General features: G+C 31.7%; 1 protein-coding gene across 2 annotated transcripts; it reads left to right on the forward strand.

Annotated features, from left to right (window-relative positions):
- Window positions 1-10959: 10959 nt before the first annotated feature.
- On the forward strand, window positions 10960-14212 carry LOC107791973 (uncharacterized). Of its 2 annotated transcripts, none has more exons than XM_075249390.1 (2): window positions 10960-12161; window positions 13418-14212. In XM_075249390.1, the coding sequence occupies exons 1-2, from the start codon at window positions 11450-11452 to the stop codon at window positions 13765-13767; spliced, it is 1062 nt and encodes a 353-aa protein (XP_075105491.1). In that variant the 5' UTR covers window positions 10960-11449; the 3' UTR covers window positions 13768-14212. The 2 variants fall into 2 exon arrangements, with proteins under 2 accessions (XP_075105491.1, XP_016469623.2); XM_016614137.2 differs by having other exon boundaries at window positions 10961-12157; window positions 13402-14212.
- Window positions 14213-14503: the final 291 nt, after the last annotated feature.

The following is a 14503-nucleotide window of genomic DNA, read 5'->3' on the forward strand; positions in this document are numbered from 1 at the left end:
ATATCTTGCGAGTTGATGAACTTAAAGGGCTTGTTTGTCAAGTTGATATAAATGCCTTCATTCACTAGATAGATTAATATAGGGGTTTTCTGTTGGATAGTATGAGGTCAAATCAAAATATCATTTAACTATAGAATTTGAGAGAAGTGCGACTAAAAAACCTTGTAAAGAGTAGTCTAATTATCAACCCTTTTTAAATTTTCGTTATACATGAGCTTAACTTTATTATTGTGCATTAGTAGAGATTTTTTAGAAATATTAAGAAGATCTTTCTTAAAAATATTAAGGTGCCATTTGATTCAAATTTTTGAAGAAGATCTTTCTTAAAAAAGAGTGACTTTTATTTTAAAAAAAAATCAAACTATTAATGTGGTATTGGATTCGCACTTTTTGCACGACCAGTGCACGCAATAAATAAGATTTAAAAAATAATTTAATTTATCTATATTAATAATGTGTCAAACGTTTTACACTATCGTCATCTAGCTCTTGCGTTTAGAAGACAGTATTTTAAAGAAGAGATTTATTTCAGTTAAGAATTAAATAATGAGTTTCAACAGAAAAACTGATTACGGTATGGAGTGAACATCTATGAATTCAAAAACTAAATGAGACGAACGAAATGATTTTATAGAAGAGTTTAAATTTAATGTTGTATATTAATAGTGCAAAGATTATATAAACTATAAAGATTTTATGTTAAGATGACACTTGGTTTAAAATTTTGAAGGACTTTTTGAAAAATATTGAATGGTGGTATTTCGTTCACATTTATAGCATGATCAAAGCAGGTAAATAAACATGACTTTAAATAGAAATTAAGTTTTATATATATATATATATATATATAGAGAGAGAGAGAGAGAGACCGATTTATCGAACTTTTTATACTATCGCAATCTAGCTCTTTTTTGAAAGATTATATTTTATGAAAGAGATTTATTTCAATTAAATAATAACTAATAAGTCTCGATAAATAATCTGATTATTTATAGAGTGAACATCTATGAATCCAAAAATTAAATGAGTTTTTTCGAGTTAAAAGTGCAGATCAGGTGAATATATGGAGTAATGTACTTGTGATCTCATTAACGATGAATCTCATGTCTTGCGAGTTGACGAACTTTAAGGGCTTGTTTGTCAAGTTGATATAAATGACACTTTTAGATTTTATTCATTAGATAGATTAATATAGGGGTTTCCTGTTGGATAGTATGAGGTCAAATCAGAATATCATCTAACTAGAGAATTTGAGAGAAGTGCGACTAAAAAACCTTGTAAAGAGTAGTCTAATTATCAATCCTTTTTAAATTTTCTATATAGATGAGTTTAACTTTATTATTGTGCATTAATAGAGATTTTTTAAAAATATTAAGGTGGAATTTGATTCAATTTTTTGAAGAAGATCTTTCTTAAAAAAGACTGACTTTTTAAAAAAAAAAAAAAAATCAAACTATCAAGATGGTATTCGATTCGCACTTTTTGCATGATCAGTGCACGTAAATAAACAAGATTTAAAAAATAATTTAATTTATCTATATTAATAATGTGTCAAAATTTTACACTATCGCCATCTAGCTCTTGCGTTTGGAATACTATATTTTAGGGAAGAGATTTATTTTAGTTAAGAATTAAATAATGAGCTTTGACGGATAAACTAATTATGGTATGGAGTGAACATTTATCAATGAACGCAGTAATTTTATAGAAGAGTTTAAATTTAATGTTGTATATTAATAGTGCAAAGATTATATAAACTATGAAGACTTTATGTTAAGATGACACTTGGTTTAAAATTTTGAAGGACTTTTTAAAAAATATTAAAAGGTGGTATTTGGTTCACAATTTTAGCATGATCAATGCATGTAACTAAACATGACTTTGAAAAGGATTTATGTTATATATATATATATATTGACGGTTTATCGAACTTTTTACATTATCGCAGTCTATCTCTCTTTTTAAAGATTATACTTTATGAAAGTGATTTATTTTAATTAAATAATAAATAATCGAGAAAATGCATAAGTACCCCTAACCTATGACCGAAGTTTCAATTACCACCTTTACTTTTCGGGAGTTCTATTACCTCCTGAACTATTTTAAAATGGAATAATACATCATTAGGTGCTGAGGAGGCATGTGAAAAGCAAAACATGAGTAAAACCTGATTAATATTGCCACATGTTATATTTTAATTGGACAAGCACTTATAATTAATTAATATTATAACTTAAACTAATATATCTTTTTAGTTTTTTTTTAATAGAGTCATTTTTTTTTGTTTTTTTTACAAACAAATCCTCCGGTGAAAACTTACCGGCAACCACCAGAAATACCATCAACTAAGGGTGGGCATATATCGGGTAAAACCGATAACCCGAACCATTAATTCTTTATTGGGTTATCAGTATTGGGTTATTAGATTAACGGTTCGGTAACGGGTTAAATTTTTTTTATTGGGTTATCGGTTCGGGCTCGGTTTGCATTTTTGTTATTGGGTAAAAACCGATAACCCAATAAGAATGATGTAATTTACTAATTTACCCTTAAGTATATACTAGGGTTATTTATTTTCCTAATTCCCTCTTCATTCTTCAGTCTTCAGTCGTTTGTCTCTCAGTTCTCATTCTTGTTTCCGCCGCAGCCCCCAAGAGTCAAGACGCAAGACTCACCACCAGTTCTCCGTCAGACATCAGTAGATACTGCACAGAAGTGGGAGCGTGCTTTTGTTAAGAAACAACAAAAGTTGGCAGTTTACACGTTCTGGCAGTTTGATTTCTTTGTTTTATATATTGCAAAATTTTTTTAGTTGTTTTATGTTATCGGGTAAACCGATAACCGATAACCAATATCTTATAGGTTTGGTTATCGGGTTATGATATTTGTAAACCGATAACCGATAGGCAAAACCGATAATGTTCAAAACCGAACCGAACCGACCGATGTCCACCCCTACTCACATATTTTAGAATATTAAATGTGCATTACTTTCAGTTTCCCACCAACTTTATCTTACGTTATCAATGCTGTCAAATTCTAAATCTAGAGATATTATCATTAACTAAGTCTAATCCCTCGTCACATAAAATTAAATTGTTTAACCGAAAGTTTATATTGTTTGGTCAAACAATATCAAGATTCTATCCTAGTTTTGAGCTCTCTACTCTCTAGTTCAAGTTGAGTTCCGTGAGAATCCAAGGCAAATACCACACAATTTGCTAACGGCAGAATATTGTAAATTTCTAAGACAAGTTTATCATTTCCCCATAATAATAATAGGAGGAGGAAGTAAAGCAAGTGATCTTTTTTTCTCCCATGGAAATGCAAAGGTTTAATCTCTTTTATTTTATTTACTTAAAGTTACCTCAATAACCTTTGGTCTATGTATCCTGCAAATGGAGCAGGCTAAACTCCAAATGCTAAGAACGACAGTGACGAGTCAGGACGCAATGGCTGTCCTCTTCGGTCAAAGCCCGTCAGCTCAGTCAAAGCTTCCTTGAAAGTTATGGGACCCACTGTTGTCCTAGTTGGCAGGTTAGATATCAAAAGTTGGGAAAAAGAATCAGTGACGTGGCCTATAGCCTTTTTTGTTTTTCACTCTATGTTTGGTATTCATTTTGGAATAAATTATGTTATGAAATATAACTCAAAGTAGTAATATGGAACAAGGAAATAAAAACAATTTAGTAAAACATGAATAAAAAACGGAGATAGAGAGAAGAAAGAAGTTTTCTTCTTCAATTGTGTGTATTTTTCTATCTATTACAAGGCCTTTATATAGGCATGAAAAGTGAAGAAAATATGTCATAGAATATGTCATTGAACATGAAAAATATGTCAGTGAATATATCATTAAGCATTTGACATGAAGATCATGGAGGAAGAGTAGACATCCACCATAATATGATATTTATCATAACACTCTCCCTTGGATGTCCATAAATAATGTGCCTCGTTAAAACCTTATTAGGAAAAAAAACCTATGGGAAAAAAAATCCTAATGAAGGAAAAAGAGTACACATATTTAGAAATACGCCTTTTGGTTACCTCGTTAAAAATCTTGCAAGGAAAACCCGGTGGGACAAAACCTTGTAAGGAAAAAAGAGTACACCGCATATTAACTTCCCCTGATGAGAGCATCGGTTCACATCCTTCAGCCTTTGCATCCCAATCTTGTACACCAGTTTCTTGAAGGTTGACGTCAGTAGAGATTTGGTGAACAAATCAACCATATTATCACTTGAACGAATCTGTTGCACATTGATATCACCATTCTTTTGAAGATCATGTGTGAAAAATAACTTTGGTGAAATGTGCTTTGTCTTATCTCCTTATATGAATCATCCCTTCAATTGGGCTATGCATGCTGCATTGTCTTCATACAAAATTATGAGTAGTTTGTCACACTTCAAACCACATTTATCTTGGATAAGATATATTATAGACCTCAACCAAATACATTCTCGACTTGTTTCATGAATAGAAATTATCTCAGCATGATTAGAAGAGGTATCCACGATTGATTGCTTAGTCGATCCCCAAGATATGACAGTGCCTTCACATGTAAACACATAGCATGTTTGAGATCAAGTCTTGTGTGTGTCAGATAAATACTCTATATCGGCATAACCAACAAGATCGGGATTGCAATCATTGCCATAAAATAAGCCCACATTGGTAGTCCCTTTTAGATAACACAATATGTATTTGATTTCACTCCAATGTCTCCTTGTAGGAGCAGAGCTATATCTTGTTAAGACATTAACTGAAAATGTTATGTCACGCCTTTTAGTGTTAGCAAGATACATTAGTGCATCAATTGCACTAAGATATAGTACTTTAGGACCAATAAGTTCTTCATTATTTTCATGAGGTCAGAATGGATCTTTATTTATATCGAGTGATCTCACAACCATCAGGGTACTAAATGGATGTACTTTATCCATATAAAATCGCTTTAAAATCTTTTTAGTGTATGCTGATTGATTGATAAATTTTTTATCTTTCATATACTTAATTTGTAGACCAATACAAAATTTTATCTTTCCAAGATCTTTCATTTCAAATTCTTTCTTTAAACAGTTTACTGCTTTAGGAAGCTGTCTGGGAGTTGTAATGATATTTGAATCAACAACATACACAAAGATTATAACAAATTCAAATCCAGAACTTTTTATAAAGATACAAGGACAAATTGAATCATTCTTGTACCCTTCTTTCAATAGGTACTCACACAGGCGATTATACCACATGCGCCTTGATTGTTTCAATCCGTATAAGGATTTTTGAAGCTTTATTTAATAAATTTCTTGGAAACATTAATATGCTTCAGAACAATTTTAATCCTTCAATGATTTCTATTATACGCATATCAAGTTTTCATGTATTGCCAGATTAAAACCTAGAATAATTATATCCACCATAAGAGAACATGTCTCCATATAATCAATGTGAGGATATTTACTAATTTTCTTGTGTCGCAAGTCGTCTTTTTGTCTATCGACATGAACATTTTGCACAAGAACACATTTATACCTCTATTGGCTTTATACTTTCAGGTGTTGGGACTATCCGCCCACCTTCATATTTTTTCAAGTGAAGTCAATTTTCATTGCGTATTTTTCATTTGGACAATCATTTATCTATCCAAATTCATGACAGATTTGAGCTCAAGATCCTCGTCAATATTAATAATATTGAGCGCTACATTATGTTAACAATATCGTCGACGATCATTTTATATCAGTTCAATTATTACACAATAAAGACATAACTTATTGACATCTCTTTATCTCATTATTTTTAGGTACCTGAGCCTCTCACATGAGGTCTTACGAAGTGTTATGTCGTGGTGCTCTTCTAAAGCATTTGCCTCCTTATTATGACCATCTTGAACATTTTCCCCTCTTCTTCTTCTTCAAGGGGTTTTATCTTTGGAACCAATTGGTCTGTTACGCTTCATGCGTGCCATAAACTCCGTCCCTCATGGACTTTATTCTATTTGGAGCATTAGCAGCTGAAATATGACATTTAGCTTTGGGTCAGCAAATGCGTCTGACAATAATTTATAAATTAATTATCACTTGAACTTCAAGTTCATATTTTCTTGTACGAGGATCTATATGTATTCATAATAATTCATTTCACGTATCACTTTCTCAGCTATCCATTTTCTCCCCCTAATATTGGGATCACCAACATATTTCCCAACCTTCTTTGGGAACCCATCTTTGTGCATTGTGGTGACATAATTAAACCATATAGCATATTCATATTTCTATATAGAAATTATTTGGTTCCTGACCCTGAACCGATTGTGATAGGGAAAATTTTTCATAACATGGCTAAATGCGTACAAGTGTTGGTGTATGTTAAATAATACATCTCATACCAAATTTCATTTTTGGGAGTTTTGTTCTCATAACCAATGGTTTATCTATAATTGGAGGCATACAATTTTCGCTAAACCAACTTGGATTTAAACCAGTATTATCAAGATAAATCATCATAATTTATATTCTGGAACTGTGCTCTAATAATTTGAGCAAGCAATCTTGCAAAAGTCAAATTGCAAGTTGATAACAAATGCACATGTGACCATAAAATAGATGCATCTATTAAAATCATATAATAGTAAACGGTCTACATCGTAGGTGACTGGGTCCATATATTTATCACCTTTTATTCGTTCCAGAAATCAAGGGATTCAATCCCAACCTTAACAGGTATATCATTAGAATAAGCAGCACAAGAGAATTCTTGAAGAATCTTCTATTCTTCAATATATATCAATGTAATTCTTAATTAATTTTTTGCATCATAATTGAACCGGGATGGTCAACCGGTCATGCCAACTAATATTTATTTTAGTAAACCTATAGTTTACTTGTGGCATATAATTCCAACATCATGCTTATATTTGTGTAGTACAAATAGAAAGAAATCGGGTAATCTTTCATATTTACCCGGTATGATTATAGAAATATGAAGATATTCAATCTTCCTTTCATTTATAGTCTCAATATGCCAATCACTTTGACTTATACATTTGAAATTCAAAAAGTTTCTTTTGAGACTTTACAATATCAATGTCATGAATAATTTTATTCATCCGGCTAGTAACAAATTAGTTTTTTCGGAGCTCTTAACAACTTTTGTACTACAAGATCTTTTATCATACCATTCATATGGTAAATGTCTCCTTCACTGAAAAAATTATATCATAATAAATTGTCATGGACAAAATTATCATAAGCAAAATCATTTCTTGCTTTAATTTTGCCTTTAATAATTTTTTATAAGGCATGCCAAAATATTTTGGCGTATCACATGTACGAGACCAATGACATATTCATGTAGCCACACAATAATATTTATTCTCTTTATTTTACTCAAACCTCCCTTAAAAGTGAGTTATGTGCTATTCATCCAATCATGCCTTGCATGTCTTTATTCATTACTTTTATCACATATTACCACATTCACCTTTAGGAATGGGTCAGCATTCTCAATGCTTATCACAAGTCACATTCTCTTCAAGGAATGGATCATAATGAGCAATGTGCTTCATACCAATTTGATGGTAAACATTGCCTTCACATTTTGAAGGACTATTTTGAGAACCCTTATTGTTCTCCTTTTATAATTATTGTGATGATTATTATTATTTGGAACACTCACGTTCATTGTTCAACCACTTGTCTTCATTTAGACTTATTATGCACTGCTACCACATTCACTTCAAGAATAGAGCTAATCAAGTGAGACAATCTTCATGCCTTTTCATGAAAAATATATTATTTTTCTTTAGTCATCATTATATCATCAATATGGTACATTGGGACTCAAACCCAATGTCTTACCAATATAAAGACATGTTAGACCATAATAAATTGGGATTCAAACCCAACTCTTATCATTATGAGTATCAGGACTTGATCCCGATGTCTTACCCTCAATCAATGACATAATAGGCTAAACAATATTGAGATTCATTCTCAATCCTTAATTTCAATCACATGCCAATAAAGTTATACACAACTAATTTGCAACTTAACAAATCAAATTTGTTTTCTTAAATAAGTGTACAAATCTCAAATCAGAGTAAAGCTTTATCAATTATTTGTAGCATCTATATGAAATACAACTGTTTGTAGTCAGAATATTTCTTCTAAATTCTATTAGAGTTTAATTGGATCATAAAATCATAGTCATAATATTTATTGAGTCTCTCTCGAAAATATTGTTGTTTTCGGGGTATACCCTACCTATTGGATTTGATTTAACGCCATGACTTTCCTTCACTCAATTCAACCAAGCAATTAGTGAATAAATTTATCAAAAGTACAACATATAGGTAACAACACATATATAGTACTAATATATAAATTCAACATTTATATTACCTGAAAAGTGACATTATAAGTAACAACTTACCAGTTGTAGCTTATGCATCATTCATATAAAATACTTGAAAATGGTAAGTCAGTAGAAAGCATCAAGTAGATCATGGATACTCGAAAATACCTCTTCTAGTAGTCATACTAATCACTGTTTGCTTTCAAATGATACGACCATAAATTATGAAGTCTACTTTCTCAGTAGTTGATTTATTTTCCAAATTTCAAAGAAATAATTAATCAACCTAAATAAAGATATGAAGTATTTCTTATTTTCTTAAAGATGATTTATGCTTCTAATCAGTATGACATTTTTTTTTATCCTCCCCTTTTTTTGGTATTATATGCAAGTGTAAAAATTCAAAAGGAAAAAATATTCATCCAAGTAAAAGAAAATGTTAAAAGCGGTAGGACAAATTTAAGATAGTTAACACACAAATATGCATAAGACAACTTATATAACATATCCTTGGTTACCATGACATGCCTCATATCAACAATTAACTGCTACTATGATTTTTACATATAGAACTTCGAAAATTTTATTCCATTCATGTGATATGAAAGATGTAATATTAATATGTGCTTATGTAATACATGTATGGTATGAAGTTGTGTGCATACAAGACATTGGAGGAATGACAAGTATAAGATAATCATACCTTCTTATGTTTCATTACTTACCATATGTAGTTTCTCTTTACTTTCAACCATGAAATGATATGTATGACTTCTTATTGCAATTTTTTCGGATGTAGGACAAGTTTGTAGATATATATAGAATTGGTTAGAGACTCGTGCTGATAACGTATTATGAAATATAACTCAAAGTAGCAATATGGAACAAGGAAATAAAAGCAATTTAGTAAAACATGAACAAGAAATGGAGATAGAGAGAAGGAAGAGATTTTCTTCTTCAATTGTGTGTATTTTCCTATCTATTATAAGACCTTTATATAAGCATGAAAAGTGAAGAAAATATGTCATAGAATATGTCACTGAACATGAAAAATATATCAGTGAATATGTCATTAAGCATTTGACATGAAGATCATGTCAGGAAGAGTAGACATCCAGGAAGATCATACCAGGAAAAGTAGACATCCACCATAATATGATATTTATCGTAACAGTTCAGATTTGTATTCAAAATTTTATTTTGAGAGTAAAGTACACCCTATCGAAGACGATTATATTTTTAGAGTTGGAATCTGACACTTTTAATTAAGAAGGAAAGGATATATACCACCCACAACAACCTTCAGCCGCATATATGAGTCGTTTTTTGTTGGTTCGGGTCAGATATGAAACGGATAAAAAACGTGTAATGCAAAAATGATAAATTATTTGATCCGATTCATATTTAATACGGATAAAAAATAAATTAATTGGACATATTATCCATGTGGCTTCTTGAATATGATTATTTTTGGTAGAATTCCTAGTTTCCCAAACACGAGAAGCTCCAAATTCGAGACTTTACAACTGTAAAAGTTAAACTTATTGGTTATTCATTTTCTAAGTGGATAATATGATTCTTATTTATATTTAATCATTTTTTAAACAGTTCATTATCCAATACATTTTTTAATAAATAATATGAGAAGATAACTGTCTTATTTTATCTATTTTGTCACCGCTATTCATGAGTACAACAGAGATCCATTGACAATATTAATTTACTATTTTTTGCATGGTAAGAAAGAACTAGTAAACCCTAATCATTGTTATGTTTGTGCTTTATTTGGTTCGGCTTTTCCAAAGAGGTCAAATTTTACAATCGTAAAAAGGGATTTAACTTCTGTTTTTCGTTTACATATAACTGAATATTATTGTTAGTAAGTTTTTTAACCCTAAATTGATAAAGTTCTTCCTTTTGCACCGTTCTATTTATACTGAAAATCTAGTTATCGTGGAGCTAATTTAATTTTTTTGTGACAAAAACTGTAACTGTGATTATTTTTGTCTCCGGTACTCATTTTTTATTTCAGCAAAAAATCTCAAATCGTAAATGGTCAAACATATTATTTAACTTTAAAAAGAAAAAACAAATTTCACCTGCTTTCTTCATGCAAAAAATATTATCTCAAATTAAAGACTCAAACAGAAATTACCACTTAAGAAAATCCTTTTATGTCCCTCTACAAATCTTGGTGCTATGATGACGGTTGGCTTAGCCCTCGTGTGTGATTATGCTCATTAAATTCTGTCGTCCATGCAGCAAATGACTATTAAGCCCTCTACCTTTCGAATCCCATCTCACTTCACCCTACTCACCTCCTCTGCAAGAAAATTTTTTGGGCTTGTAAATGTGTCAGTTTGAATGGATTTGTTTGGCCCTTTCTTATATTGATACTACTTTTTTTTAAATGACATTTTTTATATCTAAAAATAATTTAATTTTAAATTTTTACTTAATTCCTTAATGAAATAAAGTCACACAAATATTTTGTGATTGTTGTAGATTTTTACTTTTTTTTTGAAATTTTGTTTTAGCCAAACTAACATCCCATAAATTGAAACGAAAAAGTAATAAAGCAGGAGTATTTATTATTTCTTGCTTAGCTTCAAAACCCCCCATTATGCCTACATCATAAACCCCTCTCGCTATCTATTCTTTCATTTGGTTCTGCACAACTTTGTGGAGGTATATAGTGGTAGAAATCAGTAGTTTTAGATTTGAACTTTTACTTTTCAAGATCTTTTGAAAATTTTAAGGGGATCTAGCTAGGAGAGTGCCATGCTACATATTTCAAAGTGAATAGCTCTCAATAAAGGCATCTAATTTTCAAGAAAAAGGTAGAAGAAAAGATATGGTGCTTATATTACTGCAACTGCCAGTTCCTTTTTATTACTCCCTTCTCATCATTTCCATTTGCAAACTTCAAAACCAGCCACATGAAATTAAACCTTTAAACACCATGTAATTAACACCCCCCAAAACCCTCATTCTTGAAATACGTAACAATTTTCTTTGACAAAAGCCGAGAGTGAAAAGAAAAAAGAACACCCTTTATTCCTTTTTGCCTAAAGTTGATTTCTTTTGCATGGATAGGGTGGTGGGTAATCAAAGTGGAGGAAGTAACATGTTGAGGGAGTACAGAAAAGGGAATTGGACAGTTGAAGAAACTATGGTTTTAATAGAAGCAAAGAAGATGGATGATGAAAGGAGAATGAAAAGGCAAGGGGAGGGTACTAGTACTGAAATTAGGGGAAATAAACCAGGAGAACTAAGGTGGAAATGGGTGGAGGATTATTGTTGGAAAATGGGGTGTTTGAGGAGCCAAAATCAGTGCAATGACAAGTGGGATAATCTCATGAGGGATTTCAAGAAAGTGAGGGAATATGAAAGAAGAGTGGCTGAGAAAGGAGATGATGGTAATAATAATAATAATAATAATCAAGAAATAATTATCAAGTCATATTGGAAGATTGAGAGGAGTGAAAGGAAAGAGAAGAATTTGCCAACTAATATGTTGCCTGAGATTTATGAGGCATTGGTTCAAGTTGTGGACAGAAAATGTACTCAAAAATTGCTAGTGGGTGGTGGTGGTGGTACTTCTGCTGCTGCTGCTCCTTTAAATCAAAGCACAAGTTTGACTAATTCTTTGTCTCCCACATTGCAACAACAATCTTTTCAAGCTCAAATTGCAGCTTTGCCACTTCCACCACCACCAACATTGTCACCACCAGCAGTAGTAGCACAACAATCAGCTCAGCCACCTAGTCTTCCTTACACTCGACCTTTACCTGCAGTAGGTACTCTTTTCCCACTTTAAATTTCCATTAAATTATAATTAGTTGTATCCTCTGATATTTGAATGATTTTTTTGACACTATCAATTTACCTTAATGTGTGAATGAAGGTTAGTTATATTATCAGGCTACTAGTTAATGTTTTGCATAGAGATTTATTTGTAATTATTACATTTTAATTAAGGGACATTATTTTTGTAGCTACTTTTTACATTGCATAAAACTCAAAACATTTTCATAAAAAGATTGAATAGACAATCTTACTCAATCTAGTAGCAATCAAACCCTACTTGGATATAATGTCTATATTGGTAAACTTGATATCGAATCGGAAAGGTAGGGTGAAGATCTGCGTACACATTATCCTCCCCATACTGTACTTGTGAGATTATACTTGGTTTGTTGTTGTTGGTTAACTTGATATCTTCCGAAAGATAAGCTTTTTGACCCATTGGTGTTGCATTTTGAATCTTGCTTTTTAGAACATCTAATTGGTACCATAACATCCTTTTCTTTCTTCCAACATGAAATAATCATATTTAGTCTACACTATATAGCAATAGTTTTGTATAATCCAAAGACAAACTCTTTGTTTTATGTATATTTAAGCTAATATAAGTTTGTTGTTCTCTATCTCTGCCATTGAACTCTTAAGATTCACCAACTGATCCTAGTGCTGTTGTTCTCCACAGCCTGCAAAATATCATTAATCTTGATTGCCTCTCTTCTTTGTGCATTCAGTTCCCTTTTGTTTTTTCTAAGTTCTCTTCTCTCTCTCTCCACTCTTTTTTCTCTTTGTATTTATGTCTCTTGGCCTCTTGGGTGAGGTTGGGAACTAGACATTGCTTGCATTTATTTCAATCTCACACATCTGCCTAGGAATAAGTTAACTGTTTTACTGTTTTAACCACAAGATTAGTCATCACCTAATATCTAATTGTTTTAAATTATGTATCAGAAAGAAAAAAAATTCTTATACCAATCTAATTTTACTTGATACAACACGGTTCTTGTCACAATTTGTAGGTTATCAAATCATGCTTGTTACATATTAATATTATGAAATTTAAGTTTCATATATTGATAATATTTTAAATTTTTGCACCATTATGTGTAGTTTATTGTGTTATAGCTGGTTATTTACTATTTATTTTATGTTACTAATTAATACTTTATCAAAGTTAAACTCAAATCAAATTAGTGTTGATATAGTCTTTAATTTACATGTGTTTATGTTTTGGAGATGTGTGATAGCTCAGATCCTGATAGAAGTGAGCATTCAGATTCACCAGCCAAGAGAAGAAGAAAGGGTGAAGGAGAAGGAACAAGTAGTGGTAATAACAACAACATAAACAATTTGCAAGAAGTTGGCTCTGCTATCTTCAAAAGTGCTGCTATTATAGCAGAAACAATTCAAGCTTCTGAAGAGAGAGAGGAGAGAAGGCACAGAGAACTCTTAAGCTTGCATGAGAGAAGGCTGCAAATTGAGGAATCAAAAGCTGAGATCAATAGACAAGGCATCAACGGACTTGTTGATTCTATTAATAGACTTGCCAATTCAATCCTTTCTTTAGCTGGCAATAAGAACCAAGCTGCTCCCCCTAAATAGCTACCTAGTATTACAGTAATTCTTTTCCGGGCAGCCTTGTGCACTAAGTTTCCGCCATGCACGGGTCCAGGGAAGGGCCGGACCACAATGGTCTATTGTACGCAGCCTTACCCTGCATTTCTATAAGAGGCTGTTTTTACGGCTTGAATTCATTACCTCCTGGTTATGTGTCAACAACTTTACGCCAAGGCTCCCCCTTCCTTTTCCTCATTATGAATTGATTATGGAAAAGGACTTCAAAGTAAACATATAGTAATCGGTATAACTAGGTAGACTATTATTAATCACAGTTGCTTAATGTACATATATCTGATGAACTTGATTATCATTAATTCATGTATCTTGTTTCATTTTGTGGATAATGTTCCACATAATATATCGAGGTTACATCTCAAGATCTCTCTCATGTAATACCAAATCAGAAGGTTTGTCTGTAATAATATCCATTAATGCAATTTTATGATCTTTTTAGTATACACTTTTTTATTGGAGTAATATTTTGAGTAAACTGTCTTCAATAGTTGAATGTTTGTGCCAAATGGAGTAATTAAGGCGAGGATTTCCGTATGGACCTGGTGGGGCAGTAGCAGAAACTGGAGGGATATATACTTCGCTCGTTGATGAAGGCAAACACTAGTTTTCCACGCTATTGTTGCAACGGTCCCAATTCAATTTAAGGCTTAAGCAAATAGGAAGAAATCACTAGCTAATATTTTTTTGTTTCGTTTTTATTTGA

Source organism: Nicotiana tabacum, chromosome 3 (genome assembly GCF_000715075.1).
Source record: "Nicotiana tabacum cultivar K326 chromosome 3, ASM71507v2, whole genome shotgun sequence".
In the NCBI taxonomy this organism is placed as follows: domain Eukaryota; kingdom Viridiplantae; phylum Streptophyta; class Magnoliopsida; order Solanales; family Solanaceae; genus Nicotiana; species Nicotiana tabacum.